General features: G+C 43.8%; 1 protein-coding gene across 3 annotated transcripts in view; it reads right to left on the minus strand.

Annotated features, from left to right (window-relative positions):
- Positions 1-884: 884 nt before the first annotated feature.
- GABRP (gamma-aminobutyric acid type A receptor subunit pi) overlaps positions 885-17,398 on the minus strand; it is a 30,822-nt gene continuing 14,308 nt past the window's right edge. For 2 of the 3 annotated variants that reach the window (XM_081855639.1, XM_081855640.1), the window contains 6 exons: positions 13,505-13,722; positions 11,022-11,104; positions 4,865-5,002; positions 4,176-4,328; positions 2,624-2,793; positions 885-1,730 (listed from right to left, as the gene is read on the minus strand). In XM_081855639.1, coding sequence (XP_081711765.1) covers positions 1,434-1,730; positions 2,624-2,793; positions 4,176-4,328; positions 4,865-5,002; positions 11,022-11,104; positions 13,505-13,722 — 1,059 coding nt within the window. In that variant the 3' untranslated portion in view covers positions 885-1,433. Of the gene's footprint in view, positions 1,731-2,623; positions 2,794-4,175; positions 4,329-4,864; positions 5,003-11,021; positions 11,105-13,504; positions 13,723-15,773; positions 15,807-17,398 lie in introns of those variants that run through there. The other variant, XM_081855641.1, reaches the window with a different exon arrangement.

Consider the following 17,398-nt stretch of genomic DNA (forward strand, 5'->3'; position numbering starts at 1 on the left):
CAATCCAAATTGAGTCCCCCATGACTGCTATTTATCTTTTAAGTAATTCACAGAAGAGCTGATTGCATGAACCCTGATTAGTTTGTCGGCCCTGTTTCTGTCTCCTTTCAAGACTTTTCCCAAAGCAGATTTTCAACATAAGGCAAAAAAGGAAAAGAGAATATTCCCCTCTCTTGAAGGACAGAGCTGTGTATGTCACACAGCTTGTACAAAGCCGCCTAAACTTGCTGGCTGCCTTTTCTGTAGCAGAGAATGCTATCTCAATTCTAGTGTTGAAGTAAGATTTGGTTGCCCAACCAGTTAGCTTCTATACATACAATGGGGAAGAGGGCGCCATTTTGTCCTTCACCTCAGATGCCAAAATGTCTTCAGTTAGCACTGTGTGAGGCATAGGCATCCCAACTCATTTTTCAAACCAACATAGTCAGGGCTTCTTCCCCTTTTTTGCTTTCCACTTGAAGTTGTGGAAACGTATAAATTTCCTATTTACCTCAAAATAGCTTTCGTTTTGAATAGATGTGGGATATCTAAAAAACAACAACAACTGAGCATGTAATGTAGTACTGAGCCTGGATCCTAGAACAATAGGATCCTAAAAAGCAGCAACCTGATTGGCCTGCAGGAGCCGCCCAATCCGGCTCCAGGAGGAAGTGAATCAGCAACCTGATTGGCCTGCAGGACAGTCCAATCAGGCTCCAGGAGGGGAACTGAATCAGCCAATCACACAGGACCCATTGTGTAAATAATGTATATATAGCCAGAGGTTTTGGAGGAAAGGACTCACTCAATGTTTACCGTGAGCTGAAATAAAGAGCATGAAATCAACACTCAACTCTGAATATATTTCAGAGCATCTAGTTGTTATTAACAGAGATCCAGAGGTGTTCATGTGATAAGGGCACTTATTTATAATTTAAAGCAGCATCTTGTATATCTGCAGTTCTCTGTGACCTTGAAAGAAGACGATAAGAAGGCCCTCCATTTGCCATAATCTCACAGTGATTACCTTACCTGAGATCAGCAGGGAGCAATCCTCAGGTTGGCAGTAACTTGCGCCCAAGTGATTGAAAACAACTAGCGGAAAACCTCTTTGGCACAAATGTAAAACATCAGACTAAAAAGGGTACACTGGGGCTTAGCTATGTTGACAGTGTAAAACAGTTGCAAGGCCTTGAAGCACAAGATCTATCCATCATAGCAATGGCTTCAAGGATAGGCTTGCTCTTTTTGGATTCCACTTGTTCTAGCTCTACAGTCACGCTAACGTGTCGCTCTGTACAATATTTGGCCTTTGATACAATACAATCAATGCTGGGTTTGGGCCAAATTCTTGATATGTAACCCATAGTCACACCCATAACAATTCGTAGCGGCTGGGAGCCAACATAGGCAAGACTTTCTCACCACCACACGCCAAAATGGTCTTACTATTGCTAAAAGAATAAGTAATAAACCCAATAAAACAAATTGACTACCAAAAAACATAGAGGGAAGAGCAGTCTTGAGTAGTGTTCGATGTTGCCTGGATTTTGAATTGTGAAGTAGCCGACAACCCTGCGCATTTTGTTCCTCAAAAGAAACCGAATTTTGTCCTTTGGTTTCATAGTTGGACCACTGTGGGCGATATTATCGATGGGACTGAAGTTGATCTTTTGATTGTAGCTGGTGACAGATGTGGAAAAGATACTGGTGACATCTTCCGTTTCTCTGGTAACCTCATTTGTAGAAGCCTAAAATAAGAAAAAGTTACTAATAAACATTTGGGCCATATCACTATTTCATAACCAACGCACCAAAACCAAGTACGAGGAAATACAAGAGGGCAAAAGTTCACTGTGACTCTGTTGCCAACATACCATTAGTCTGGGATGTTAGAAGAATAAATAAATCCCTGGAAGTCTTTAGCAAAAGCCAAATTCTTGTTTACTGATGCTAGACCCCGAGGGACCAAAATTTAATATCCTGTCTAGGAACTTGGTGAACACACCCTTTGATGGCTTACAGGTGGTGGTGTTTTTTGAAGTGAGTTTCCAGCCCCAATACAAAATGATTTCCCCTCACTACTGCAGTGCCAACACTCAGAGAAACCATGCCACCATCTAGGAGATACCGTATTTTCCTGTGTATAACAAACCCCTGTGTATAAGATGCCCCCTATTTTGGGACATGGGTGGCGCTGTGGGTTAAACCACAGAGCTTAGGGCTTGCTGATCAGAAGGTCGGTGGTTCGAATCCCCGCGACGGGGTCAGCTCCCGTTGCTCGGTCCCTGCTCCTGCCAACCTGGCAGTTCAAAAGCACGTCAGAGTGCAAGTAGATAAATAAGTACCGCTCCAGCGGGAAGGTAAACGGCATTTCCGTGCGCTGCTCTGGTTCGCCAGAAGCGGCTTAGTCATGCTGGCCACATGACCTGGAAGCTGTACACTGGCTCCCTCGGCCAGTAAAGTGAGATGAGCACCACAACCCCAGAATCGGTCACGACTGGACCTAATGGTCAGGGGTCCCTTTACCTTTACTGTTTGAATGTTGTGATGTTGATGCATATTTCTTGTGTTGTGAACTGCTTTGAGTATATGTATAGGGGAAAGTGGCCTACAAGCTAAATAAATAAATCTTTTTGTTTACCTTTTGCGAAGCGATATAGTGAGCTACTGCATATTCTACCAAGGCACCAAATATGAAGGTGAAGCAGATGCCCAGGTAAACATCAATGGCTTTTATGAAACCGTTGGTCTTCGTCACAGCGTTTCGTGAGCCCATCATCAGAGTTGTCATTGACAGCACAGTTGTTACTCCTGCAGGGTGGGAGGGAGGAAGGAACACTTTAATCAAATGAAAAGCACAGGGCTGGCCAAAGATGGTGGTCCCTCACATTTCACATATCGAATCTGACTGGCCTTAACAACTGAATCCTACCTCAACAATGTTAATGGGACACATCTGAAAGCAGCAGGCTAGCTGCTCTGGCTTCCAACAGGTGAGGCACTCAAGAAGAAGAAGAAGAGTTTGGATTTGATATCCCGCTTTATCACTATCGGAAGGAGTCTCAAAGCGGCTAACATTCTCCTTTCCCTTCTTCCCCCACAACAAACACTCTGTGAGGTGAGTGAGGCTGAGAGACTTCAGAGAAGTGTGACTAGCCCAAGGTCACCCAGCAGCTGCATGTGGAGGAGCGGAGACGCGAACCCGGTTCCCCAGATTACGAGTCTACCGCTCTTAACCACTACACCACGCTGGAATGACTTTGTGGCTGTTGCCAAGTAAAGGTACCTATACCTTACCTTAGCATGGCAGCAGAAGAACTGGGGGAGCACTGAAGTCTCACCATTTTCTTTCTGGGTCCACATGCATTTGCTCATTCTTGCTAAGCCATGGTGCTCTACCACTGAGCTATAGCCCTTCCTCATCCATTTTCCTCAGTTTAGGATGTCATCCAGAAACTAAGCTACAGCTAATTTTAAAAGGGACGTGGGTGGCGCTATGGGTAAAACCTCAGCGCCTAGGACTTGCTGATCGCATGGTTGGCGGTTCGAATCCCCACGGCGGGGTGCGCTCCCGTCGTTCGGTCCCAGTGCCTGCCAACCTAGCAGTTCGAAAGCACCTCCGGGTGCAAGTAGATAAATAGGGACCGCTTACCAGCGGGAAGGTAAACGGCGTTCCGTGTGCTGCGCTGGCTCGCCAGATGCAGCTTGTCACACTGGCCACGTGACCCGGAAGTGTCTGTGGACAGCACTGGCTCCCGGCCTCTAGAGTGAGATGAGCGCACAACCCTAGAGTCTGGCAAGACTGGCCCGAACGGGCAGGGGTACCTTTACCTTTTAATTTTAAAGGACTGATCCCCTTCTAAAGAGCTCATGCATTCCTGAAGGCAATTTGAAAAACACATGGCTGGCATGCAATAATATTCAAAGTCTGAAAGCACATTCAGAGTTAATTTGTATTTTCCATCTGACAGTATTTGATAGATGCTCTTCAAATTAGCATTTGACAGGTGACAGTGGTTAACACATCAAGTGTTTGTGATGATTTATCTCAGCTTTAGAAACTTGGGTACCACAACATTTCAGTTTTTACATTCAACATAGCTTGTAGGACTGCATAAACAACAGGTGCTTGTGCTCTCTTGCTCTTTCTCCCATCCACTGCTGGAAGTATCCTACTTCAGAGAACAGCTCACCAATACATGTTCTTGCCGGAACGGAATCCAGAGTGATCCAGAAAGAAACCCAAGACAATATGACAAGGAGGGTGGATGGCACATATGTCTCCAGAATGAAATACAGGATATTTCTCTTGAGTTCAAACTGCAACACTAGTCTTGGGTAATTGCCTAGTTGGAGAAAGAAAACACATCCTACAATGAAAAGAAACCATCCACAGAGAGAAGGCAACCCTACGCCAAGTTTTATTCAATGGATGCAGATTTTTGACAAAGTAGAGAGCCACCATATTACTGGCCAGAAGACAGGTCTGGCATCAGAAACGAGTCCCTTTCGACTCTACAACTCTATGATTCTACAGTGGTACCTCAGGTTAAGTACTTAATTCATTCTGGAGCTCCGTTCTTAACCTGAAACTGTTCTTAACCTGAGGTACCACTTTAGCTAATGGGGCCTCCTGCTGCCGCCACACGATTTCTGTTCTCATCCTGAAGCAAAGTTCTTAACCCGAGGTACTATTTCTGGGTTAGCGGAGTCTGTAACCTGAAGCATCTGTAACCCAAGGTACCCACCGTATAGTTCTATGATCACATCTCCAAAGCTCTCAAAATCAGAGAAAGGTTCGTAGGTGGCCCTGGACCATTCAGAATAGCCAACGTTTGTGAGCCATATTTGTTTACGTCTCTGCTTCTTCAGCTTTCGTTACCTGTTTCCTGGTGAGACATTGTTACAAGGCTGTAATAGTGCTCCACTGTGTACTGAGAAAGTCGCAGGTTCTCAAGGCCGTGGACCGAATCGTTTCCCCTCAACCAAGTGTACAGTACATCGTTTTCATCATATCCCCCTGCAGGCAATATATTAAGAAAGCATCAAGAGGTAACTGGACAACCAATTGAGTAAGTAGCTGCACTGGACTCTTCAACACCCACTGGAGTTCTTGATTTCCGGAGCCCATTTTAATGCTCTCCCTTCAGCACTACTAGAGGGCAGATATCATGACATCCCAGCTGAACAAAGATTATGTCCATGCAACTCTAATGAGATTGAATCCATTGGGCACATTCTTCTCTATTGGGCCCGTTGTACTGTGTACCATTGTACTGTAATACCTGAAGAAAGCTAATTTTACCGTTATTAAGGAAATTACCTGGCCGCTCAGAGGAATCTTATGTTAAATACCTTCTTGCTCATAAAGATCTGGATATCATCAGGCCTGTTGCGAAATACTGTTTTATAGCAACGAGAACAAGACAGGCTGTGGTGACAGTGATGGCCAGAGAATGAGTACTGATTTTAATTTCCGGAATAGAAGGTTTGAGCTGAAGGAGTATTATTTTTAATGTAAATAAGTTTAGAGGGAAATTTTAATTACATCCGCTTCTTTATGCGGTTGTGGCGTATGTTGTTGTTGTTGTTAACTTTGCTGTCTGGTCTTTGACCGTAATAAAGATTGATTGATTGATTGATTGATTGTGTACACACCATATATTCAAACCACATCTTACAATGGTCCTGGGGACCATTGTTTGTCAAAGGTGCTGGAAACTGCTGCTCTGTGAGGCGTTAACTACAGTTTCCAGGATTCTTGAGGATGGAGGAATGCGTGTTTTCATTTATAACAATACAGGCAAAACATACATACAAACTGATAATAAAACCATCAAAACATTCCAAAGACCATATTGAGAGATAGAATTATATAGGTGAACTTTGCATCTTAATTACGCACTTTGGATTTGATGGATGTCATAGGGTCTCCTGGGTTTGACCCCTGGGTCAATCATCCAGCAGACGAGTTGGTTGATATAGGTTATAACCCAATGAGTAAGCCAAACCTCTTACACCTGTAATTGATGAAGTTGCGCCCTAATTTGAACCCTACAATGGTGTCCTGAGTGGCTGGGGCCACAGCACCTGGGCATGCAACAGCTGAAGGGACACAGATTCCCCTCTCTACTCTCAGCATTAGGTAAAGGTAAAGGGACCCCTGACCCTTAGGTCCAGTCGCAGATGACTCTGGGGTTGCGGCGCTCATCTCGCTTTATTGGCCAAGGGAGCCGGCATACAGCTTCCAGGTCATGTGGCCAGCATGACTAAGCCACTTCTGGCGAACCAGAGCAGCGCACGGAAATGCCGTTTACCTTCCCGCCGGAGCGGTACCTATTTGTCTACTTGCACTTTGAAGTGCTTTTGAACTGCTAGGTTGGCAGGAGCAGGGACCGAGCAACGGGAGCTCACCCAGTCGCAGGGATTCGAACCGCCGACCTCCTAATCGGCAAGTCCTAGGCTCTGTGGTTTAACCCACAGAACCACCAGCATCCCCTTAATCTCAGCATTACAAGACTGGTTATTTGAGTCTATCCCCCATTGTTGACAATGGAAAGGAAGCTTTGGGTGAGTGAGGTCTCTTGTAAGTAAAGATTGCCATTTCATCAGCAGCATGGATGTAAGTTCATCCCAACAGAAATTACGAGCCATTTCCCCCTATGAACGGAAGGTACTGCAAAGACAAAGAGTTATACAACTCTCCTAAAATCAGATTGCTTTCATAAACAAGCCGATAACGTTTTCGTCGGCCCAGCTATTTAATTAAAGATCTGTCACGCAGTAAAAACGGAAACACTGATATTTACCAGTTTGCCTTCACAGCAAAGAGCGAGAAATTGTGTTTTCCACTAGAAACAAATGACGGGAACCTTGCAACAGATATTACACAGAATCTGCTGATTCCCCAGGTACAAATCATCCAAATATGACTTTTCAAAGTTTGCGCCCAGTTTGTAATAATAACTGCCGTTACTAAGGGAAACTTTATAATAAATGACTGATTGTTCTTAATTCATCTGGCATATATTTAAATAGCATTAATTCCAGGCATTTATCCTAATGACATCTCCAGTTGGCAATGTGCATGTAATTTCATAAGAATAATATGGCACAGGAGCTTGACATAGGACCCAATTACTCTCTTTCTCTCTTTTTAAGGCTAAACCCAGCTACATTTTAAAACAAGAGGCTAATCATTATTATTTCAGTTTCTGTGCATTGTAATAAAGTTAATCATGGCAAACTAATATGATTTTAATGTGAAAATAATAGGACCTTCCATAGGAACTCCACTCAAGTAGCTGGCAAGTAAAACCTGGTCTTAAAATAATGAGATTTTAGACATTACTTGAATTGGTAACCACGATGAACAAAGAGTCTTCAAGATGTTCAGGCCTCGCATGCACCCAAATTGTTCTGGTTCTTCTTGCCCCATGTGTGACAAAAGCCCATGACTCCTTAACTCAGGAATTCACAAACTGCGTGCAAGGGCACAGTAGCATGTCACACACAAGAGAGCAGTTTGTGTGCCCTGATAAATAAATCTATTAAATAAGTAAAGGTTACCTTGTACACAGACAGGAGGCTGCTTTATCCAATAGACCAGACCTTTTAACAACTGCTAAATCTTACACAAATGTGATGGTGGAAAAACCCCTCCCCAAAGGGTCTTTCCTTCAGGAAACTGAGGACAGATTCACTACCATCTGAAGTACAGTGGTACCTCTGGTTAAGAACTTAATCCATTCCGGAGGTCCGTTCTTAACCTGAAACTGTTCTTAACCTGAGGTACCACTTTAGCTAATGGGGCCTCCTGCTGCCGCCACACCACCATGCCGATTTCTGTTGTTCTAGATGGATTTCCCAGATAAAAAAATGAGGTGAAAATGAAAAGTGAGATCAGCAATCCACGCATATTTGTTGGTGAGGAAACTGATACTATGGAACAAGCCTGTCGGCTTGAAAGCAGAATGGCTAGAAAAGTCAGTGGGTCAAGTAAGGTCCTTCTGAATGCCAGGATGGGCATGTGAAGCCCGTGTTGACCTCACAGTGATTTTTTTGACCTGTCCTCTGTGTTCTTTAGATATTTGCTTGATAGCCCGGACTTTCCCCTCGTCAATTCTACAGCAAGCAATAGTGGTCAATGACTACGCTTCCTGATCGTATATTTACACAACCAGATTTCTGGAAACAACCAAGGGTGCTTTATACTGAGATACGACCCTAGTTAAACCCACCATTCAACCTGAGGTAGCAAAGAGGTCAAGTTCTTAAAGGAAAGCTCGCATCGTATGCTCCCATGCATTCCTTGATTCAGTTCTCACTAGTGGCAATGGAAGTGTCTAACCAAGTGTAGTTCTGCCCTATGGATGCTTAGGTAAAGGTAAAGGGACCCCTGACCATTAGGTCCAGTCGCGGACGACTCTGGGGTTGCAGTGCTCATCTTGCTCTATTGGCCAAGGAAGCCGGCGTACAGCTCCCGGGTCATGTGGCCAGCATGACTAAGCATCTTCTGGCGAACCAGAGCAGCACACGGAAGCGCCATTTACCTTCCCGCCAGAGTGGTACCTATTTATCTACTTGCACTCTGACGTGCTTTCAAACTGCTAGGTTGGCAGGAGCAGGGACCAAGCAATGGGAGCTCACCCCATCGCGGGGATTCGAACCGCCGACCTTCTGATCGGCAAGCCCTAGGCTCTGTGGTTTAACCCACAGCGCCACCTGTGTCCGTGTATGCTTACTCAGATGTGAATCCTATGGAGCTCAATGTGGCTTGCTCCATAGTGGCTAGTAAGTATGCTTATAATTTCATATTTAATAAATGTACTGTAAAAACGCAACATTTCTGAGTTACAGAAAAGACACAGAGAGGGAATGCAACTGGAGGCCTATTTAAATACAAAATAATTGTATTCCATACAGTAAAGTGGCCTAGCTATTGAAAATGAGACCGTGGCCACAGCTTGTGTGGGGTGGCAATTATCCAGTTGGCAATCAGATTCAAACCTGCTCCCTAAATTGGTTTGCTCTGTTAATAAATGACAGAGCAGAGAGAAAAGGCAAGTCCAAATGATTAGGAGCAAATTCGCCTTGCCTGTTTTGTGTGCTGTGTGACAGTCTCATGTTTTTAAAAGAACCCCATCCCATGTAGGGCAAGGCAAGAGACACTGTATGGTCTGTCCATAAAATCTTGCACATGTATTTCCAAAACTGTCCCAGGATGAAAAAGATAGACATTGAGGTGGTACATGACCCCAGTCAAGCTCGCAAAAATTTATCATTTGCCCGATAATAAATGTTGGAAATGTAAAGAAACTGAAGGGACATTCTTTCATCTTTGGTGGACGTGCCCAAGGATTAAGGCTTTCTGGGAAATGATCTATAATGAACTGAAAAAGGTATTTAAATATACCTTCCTGAAGAAACCAGAGGCCTTTCTCCTGGGCATGGTTGGCCAATTGGTGTCAAAGAAGGACAGAACATTTTTTATGTATGCAACAACAGCAGCAAGAATACTCATTGCGAAGTACTGGAAGACACAAGATTTACCCACTCTGGAAGAATGGCAGATGAAGCTGATAGACTATATGGGACTAGCAGGATCCAAGACCAGGGAAAAGAGTCGGCGGAAGAAGATTGGAAGAAATTTAAGGATTATCTACAGAAACATTGTAAAATTAATGAATGCTAGAATGATGTTGGACAGAAATTAAGTGGCTCCCAGCTGTAATGTTTAAGAGAATATGGGGGGGGGGGAGAGAGAGAGGTTGAGAAATAAGTTATAATTAATGGTGAGGATTTGCTGACCTAATAACTTGAATTGGAATACAAAGAGGGGAGGTGTGAGGAGGTCTGGGAAATAAATCAAAAGAAAATAAGCAATTGAAATTTTATGTGTTTTTAATTGTTTTTAGTTTTGTATTTTTGTATTTTTGTTCTTTTTTGTTTCTGTACTATTTTTGAAATGCTAATAAATATTCTTTTTTTTTTAAAAAAAAAAAAAAGATAGGCATTGTAAAAGGTCGGTAGGGAAGCTGTGCCCTGCAGATGTTCTTGGGCTCCCTTTCCCATCAACCTGAGCCAGCATGGCCAATAATCACAGAGGATGGGAGCTGTCATCCAGAAGCAACTGGAGGACCACAGGTTCCCCCCGTTCAGTAGCACCCGCCCTGTGGAACACCCTCCCATCAGATGTCAAAGAGATAAACAACTACCTGACATTTAGAAGACATAGGAAGGCAGCCCTGTTCAGGGAAGTTTCTAATGTGTGACATTTTAATGTATTTTTAATCTCTGTTGGAAGCTGCCCAGAGTGGCTGGGGAAACCCAGCCAGCTGGCCGGGGTACAAATAATAAATTGTTGTTGTTGTTGTTGTTGTTGTTGTTGTTGTTGTTGTTGTTGTTGTTGTTGTTGTTGTTATGCTTGTAAAGAGAACCAAGGAAGGGGAGGAGGGCAGTCTGAACAACTACAACTATGTATGTAATTGTGTTTGATAATTATTGGTGGCAATTTGAAAAACTGAAGACTGAAATGTATTAAAAGAAAGAAAATTTTTAAACCCCAAACAACATTGGGATCAGTATCATGTATAACTGCCCCAATATCATGAGTACAAACTATAAGGTTTTCGGCAAAGGCCCATTGCTAGCCTAGAAGCAATGCAGAAATATTTGAAAAGTAAAAAAGAAAAGCTATTTTATTATTACTTGCCACAAAGACACCTTCCGTAGGTGGGATAAAAAAAGTCTAGAATCTACAAATGCCAAGTGTTCTACACCTATGGATTTATTTTTTCATTCTTCTGGTTTCAGAATATATATCATCAGCCCATTTAAAATTAGTATGATTACTAGAAGATTAGGTGCAGCTGTTTACTTTTTGAAATGGCTCTACATTTGAAAGGGGCAGGTGGAAAATTTCATGAGCTCCAAGACAGAAATGAAATGTTTGAACTGGTCACCTAAATATGAAGAAACAAATTCAAGAGCAGTCGGGGCTGGGATAGTTTCATCTTCTTGTAGAATGTGATACTTACAGCTTTCCATCTGCAGTTTACAGGTCTGCGTATCCAGGGGATATTTTGACAGGTCCATGTTACACGCAACTGTGGTAGTGATTCTGCAAAAAGAGAAAGTGATGTGAAGGCATAGATGAGGAACGGCCTGTATTTTCCATAGCAGTCCACAGGTGGCAATGTTTCTGCTTCGAAGAATAAATAACTGTTAAAACTAGCACTGAAGCTGCAGCCTGGACTTCCCTTTAGTTCAGATTGGCAGCTCTGGATCATTCCACTTATGGAAACAGGATAATGTAATACAGCCTTTGTGAACTTGGTGCTCCCCAGATGTTTCAACCTCCCTTCAGCCCCAGCCAGCAAGTCCAAAACATCTGGAGAGAACCAGGATCGCAAAGGCTGCTTTAAGGCTATGTGACATAATCTGCCTTGGCATCCTCTGCTAGGCCAAAATGTACAAAAATATGTTGATCAGCAGAACAGCACAGAATTTGGGCCAGGTTATGCCATGGAAGTGAGAGCTGGACCATAAAGAAGGCTAATCGCTGAAGAATTGATGCTTTTGTATTCAGGTGCTGGAGGAGACTCTTGAGAGTCCCATGGACTGCAAGAAGATCAAACCTATCCATTCTGAAGGAAATCAGCCCTGAGTGCTCACTGGAAGGACAGATCCTGAAGCTGAGGCTCAAATACTTTGGCCACCTCATGAGAAGAGAAGACTCCCTAGAAAAGACCCTGATGTTGGGAAAGATGGAGGGCATAAGAAGAAGGGGACAACAGAGGACGAGATGGTTGGACCGTGTTCTCGAAGCTACCAGCATGAGTTTGACCAAACTGCAGGAGGCAGTGGAAGACAGGAGTGCCTGGTGTGCTCTGGTCCATGGAGTCACGAAGAGTTGGACACGACTAAACGATTAAACAACAACAACAACAATGCCAGTTTGAGCTGAATATTTGTGTGATGGCCATCATTCTGCAAAGCCCATTCTCTCCTTTATATAAGAAGCAAGTGACTACTAAAGATTGTAGGATGTGGACTCAAATTCACCCACATCAAGTGCTATTCCTGGATACATAAAAAGTTAAATTGCAAAAAAAATAAATTATATAACACTCAAACCACTTAACATGTATGTGTAGTCTTGCTTTAAACCAGGTGTGTACAAAGTCGGTTTAATCCAGCCCCTGTGGCAGTTTATTTCCAGGGGTAAAATCCCAAAAAACCCTAAACCTCAACAACTAAAATCCTCAACAACTTCACTTCATCAAATCTGGTCCTCTTTGAAAATAGTTTGGGCACAATCCTTACAACAACAGCCCCTCTCCTGTTCTGTTTACTATCAAGCCCGGGGTTTCCTAACCTCTTAGGGCATGCCGGCACCTTTAGAAATCTAAGAAACTGTCACAAAACATCCATTTCACAGAAGGAAAAGTGATGATACTCAGAACCTCCCACAGAAACAACAAACAAAACACCAAAGCAAAAAATAATAATAATGCAGGCAAAAGGGGAAAAACTGGTAAACCGTGTGCCTCCCCACCCAAAACAAATGAAATGCCAAAATTTAAGGCACAGGTATCTTTGGGGGCACCAAGTGGAGTGTCTGAGGGTACTGTCTGTGGGTACATTGCACTGGGGACCCCAGAGCTGGCCAGATGCAGAGTTCTGAAAGATGCAAAAACTTACATGCTATTTTGTGGTATTTTTAAGGTAAAGGTAAAGGGACCCCTGACCATTAAGTCCAGTCGTGACCGACTCTGGGGTTGCGGCGCTCATCTCGCTTTATTGGCCGAGGGAGCCGGCATACAGCTTCCGGGTCATGTGGCCAGCATGACTAAGCCGCTTCTGGTGAACCAGAGCAGCGCACGGAAACACCGTTTACCTTCCCGCCAGAGCGGTACCTATTTATCTACTTGCACTTTGACATGCTTTCGAACTGCTAGGTTGGCAGGAGCAGGGACCGAGCAACGGGAGCTCACCCCGTTGTGGGGATTCGAACCGCCGACCTTCTCATCAGCAAGTCCTAGGCTCTGCAGTTTAACCCACAGCACCACCTGTGTCCCTGTGGTATTTTGGGTTGGCCCCTAAAAGGCTGTGTTATAGATGTTCAGTTGTGTACCTCATACATTCATTTTATTCCATACTATTTTTCATTTAAAACAGCCACCTCAATTGTTCTTTGATATTAGTCAGTACATTCCCTGTACCTAAGTTCTCTATTGCAGCATGTCAGTGTGTTATCAAAAGCATGTGATACCTGTGATGAGTGTTTGAAGAAAGGAAGCTACAGCTGTAGAAATAATGGAATAATGAAACAATGAATTATGAGAATTATGATGAAATATGCAACTGACAAAACAATTTCCCCAGATATTCTTGACCCTCAGAATCTAATGGTGTCTCTTGGGCCTTGAATTCCTGACTGTTGCACCAGTCTGCAATCTTTCTGCTACTCAAGGGTAACAAAGGGTAGCAAAACAGTAGGAGCACATGCAAGACTTACCGCAAAGCATACAAGACAGTGCCATTAGAGAACAGCCGTATAAGCCGATTCTCTGCTGTGACCTCATGCAAGAAAGACTTCTTAGACTCCACAATATATGTGTCAGGAACCCACAGGTATTTCACTAGCCGGGCATCCAGAGTGAAACTTTTGTTCCCCTGAAAAACCAGGCGAGGATCTGTCCAGCGTTGTCGCAAATATATTGTCGCCGTGTAGTCCTGGAAAAGAAGGCAGCCTATGAGCAGGCATTCAGGACTTTGCTGCATGGAAAAGGGAAACTCTCTAAGTTAGAGAGACTTTTGGCAGGTGGAGTTCAACTGGCTTATCCAAAGGGTGCTCTGAGCATATAATTATTGAATGTAGTCCCTCTGTCCTAAAGGCATTTCTGAAATTTGCTCATCTTGATTCTTTTAGTTCTCCACACTGCTCTGTAATTCAGTACATTTTTTGCTGTTTTACACTTAGTTAGTTAATAATAATAATAATAATAATAATAATAATAATAATAATAATAAATTTATACCCTGTCCATCTGGCTGGGTTTCCCCAGCTACTCTGGGCAGCTCCCAACAGAATATTAAAAACACACAAAAAATCAAACATTAAAAACTTCCCTAAACAGGGCTGCCTTCAGATGGCTTCTAAAAGTCTGATACAGTGGTACCTCGGGTTACATACGCTTCAGGTTACATACACTTCAGGTTACACTCTCCGCTAACCCAGAAATAGTGCTTCAGGTTAAGAACTTTGCTTCAGGATAAGAACAGAAATCATGCTCCGGCAGTGCGGCGGTAACAGGAGACCCCATTAGCTAAAGTGGTGCTTCAGGTTAAGAACAGTTTCAGGTTAAGTACGGACCTCCGGAACGAATTAAGTACTTAACCCGAGGTACCACTGTAGTTGTTTATTTCCTTGGCATCCGATGGGAGGGCGCCACTACCAAGAAGGCCCTCTTCCTAGTTCCCTGTAACTTTGATTCTCATAGTGAGGGAACCACCAGAAGGCCCTTGGAGCTGGACCTCAGTGTGTGGGCAGAATGATGGTGGTGGAGACGCTCCTTCAGGTATACTGGGCGAAGGCCGTTAAGGGCTTTAAAGGTCCAGTCTTCAAACTTTTCAGACCCAGGATCGACTTTTAACCCAAACACCCATCCATCTGGGGACCCATTTCTTAATCTTTTACCATATATTTGTGTAATGGTTCCTAAGGGGGTTGCTTGTGCGTAAGCAGGTGCCTATCTTGCTGGCTGGGTGCAAACACCTGGCTGGGCTGCCAAAGTGAACCTCCTCTGTCCAGACAGCCAATCGCCCGTTGCTGACTCAATCGCTGGCAGAATCTGTGAGTGGGCGTTTCTTAAACTTCTTCCAGCAAAGAAGTTCTTTGACGCCTAGTCTCCGCCTACCCTCTCTGCGTGGAAGCCTTCTGCGCAGGGAGGGCGTGGGCAACGGAGGACCCCTAGTCTCCCCGCTGGTCCCAGGCAAGGAGTCATGGGACCGCCTCGCCACTTCCCCCACCTGCCCCCCTTCTCCACTGGTGCTACGCTGATTCTCTTCCCCAGAAGATGGGCTGCTTCTCCCGATCCCTGGACGCCCTCTTGAATCCCTCTGGCTTTCGCGCTCTCCCTCCAGTACTGATGGCAGTACCCTGACAATTTGCACGGTGGGAGTGTTCCTGTTGCAACCCAGCTTGGATGAGGCCACAACCCGCCCACCTGTCGTTCCTTAACATAGCTTAAGTAGTTTAAATTCGCATCTGTTGCAGGTATGGCACTGTAGGTGTGTCTCTCGCCTGCCGCATTTGAACATCAGCCTTGTCCTCAGGTAATCATGGCAGGCAAAGTGGGATTCATTGCTCTCTGCATTCAGAATATCATGTTTCACTCTACTTCAGTGCTGGGTGAAAGGATTCCTTTTGTGTTGAGTGCATAGACTTTAACAGGCTTTGGAATGAAAGCTGTTAACCAAAAAAAGCCACCCCAAGACTTCATGTATATCATTTCTAGCTTTCAGATTTTATTCTCATGCTGTTAGGGGGGAAATTTCTCTACCTAAATGATTGAGATGGTGCACCATTATGCATTTCAAAGCAGTGAATTATTAATCTCAGCAATGAAGGTGAAAACCCCCGGGTCATTTGTAGTTCAATTATTTATCTAGCAAAAGAGTACATCTCTATAATGTTCTGCGTGAGACCTGAAAATGTGAGTGCTATAGTGATGAGAAGACTACTGTATGAAGATAATATTTGTTGATTAATAGCTTTGGGATACCTGGAAAGTTAGCTTCATGAAAGATTGGCTCAGCCTTTCACAGACTTCTTATGGGTTCCAAACCCCAGTAGACAGCAGCTTTCAACGGAGTTCTGCATTTAAATGGATACTAAAAAGCTGCGGTGTTCTATAGACCAATGACTTCGGACACCTATTTGTCATTCTCATCTCAGAGGTGCCTTATTTTCAAAAGATACCTGTAGTGTCTCAAGTCTGGGCTTCTTTGTTTGTTTATTTTAACACCTCTTTTGGCCAGAGCAGCCCGCAAACAAAATACTATGACAACAATACAAGGAATTTAAAAGAAACAATCCATTTGCTAAAAACAGCATCGCCATAAACAGACACTGGGGATCGGGTAGCAGGGGCTAAAGGAGCATCTGCATGGGAGGAGTTCCAGAAATTTGGTGCCACCACTGAAAAGACTCTACTGCATGTACTCGTCATCCCATATGGCAGTGGGTAGCAGGAACACAACTTCCAGATCTTAACAGGCAGGCAAAATCATGTAGGAACAGGTGGTCCTTTTGATACTTCAGGACCAAACTGTACAGGACTTTGAAATTTGACAACTACCACATTCAGCTTTGCTAGAGGTCCACAAATTCTAGTGCTATTAGGGAAGCAGAAAAACGTTTCTCTAGCCACTTGCAGGATTTTATACACTTCTGAAGTGTAAACAGGTAGAGGGATCTTTTTTTCATATGCGGTGGACTTGTAAGAAAGCGAGGGTATTTTGGGAAATGATATATGATGAGATGAAAAAGATGTTTAAAGTGATTATACCAAAAAACCAACAAACCCTGAAGCTTTTCTCTTAGGGGTTATAGGGATAGAAGTTCTTTTTTAAAAGATGATTAAGCTGTTTATGTACGTAACAGCAGCAGCTAGGATTCTTTGTGCACAAAAATGGAAGGAAGAAGTCATCACCACCAAAGAAGAACAGATAAACAAGTATGGAATTGGCAAAGTTAACAGTCAAAATAAGAGAACCTAATGACAATTGTTTCAAAGAAGAATGGGAGCCTTTTTCGGACTACTTAAAGAAATGCTGCAGTATGATGAATTTGTGAGCAGGATTTGAACCATGAGTAACAGAAGGAATTGGAGATGATAGCATTGTTGTTATAGCATAATAGATGGGAGGTAGGGTGCAACAGAAGGAGATTTTATATGGATTTTATAAATTTCTATCATATTGCTTCTTATTCACCTTTTCTAAAAAGTTCCAAATGCTGTAACCTTCCTTTACAGGTAAAAGGTAAAGGTAAAGGACCCCTGGACAGTTAAGTCCAGTCAAAGGTGACTATGGGGTGTGGCGCTCATCTCGCTTTTTAGGCCGAGCAAACCAGCGTTTGTCCACAGCTTGCTGGGTCATGTGGCCAGCAGGACTAAACCGCTTCTGGTGCAACGGGACACCGTGATGGAAACCAGAGCGCACGGAAATACTGTTTACCTTCCCACCGCAGTGGTACCTATTTATCTACTTGCACTGGTGTGCTTTGGAACTGCTAGGTTGGCAGGAGCTGGGACAGAGCAACAGGAGCTCACCCCTTCGCAAGGACTTGAACTGCCAACCTCACAATCAGCAAGCATGAGAGGCTCGGTGGTTTAGACCACAGCGC

This window comes from Podarcis erhardii, assembly GCF_964252035.2.
Source record: "Podarcis erhardii genome assembly, chromosome: 3".
Lineage (NCBI taxonomy): Eukaryota > Metazoa > Chordata > Lepidosauria > Squamata > Lacertidae > Podarcis > Podarcis erhardii.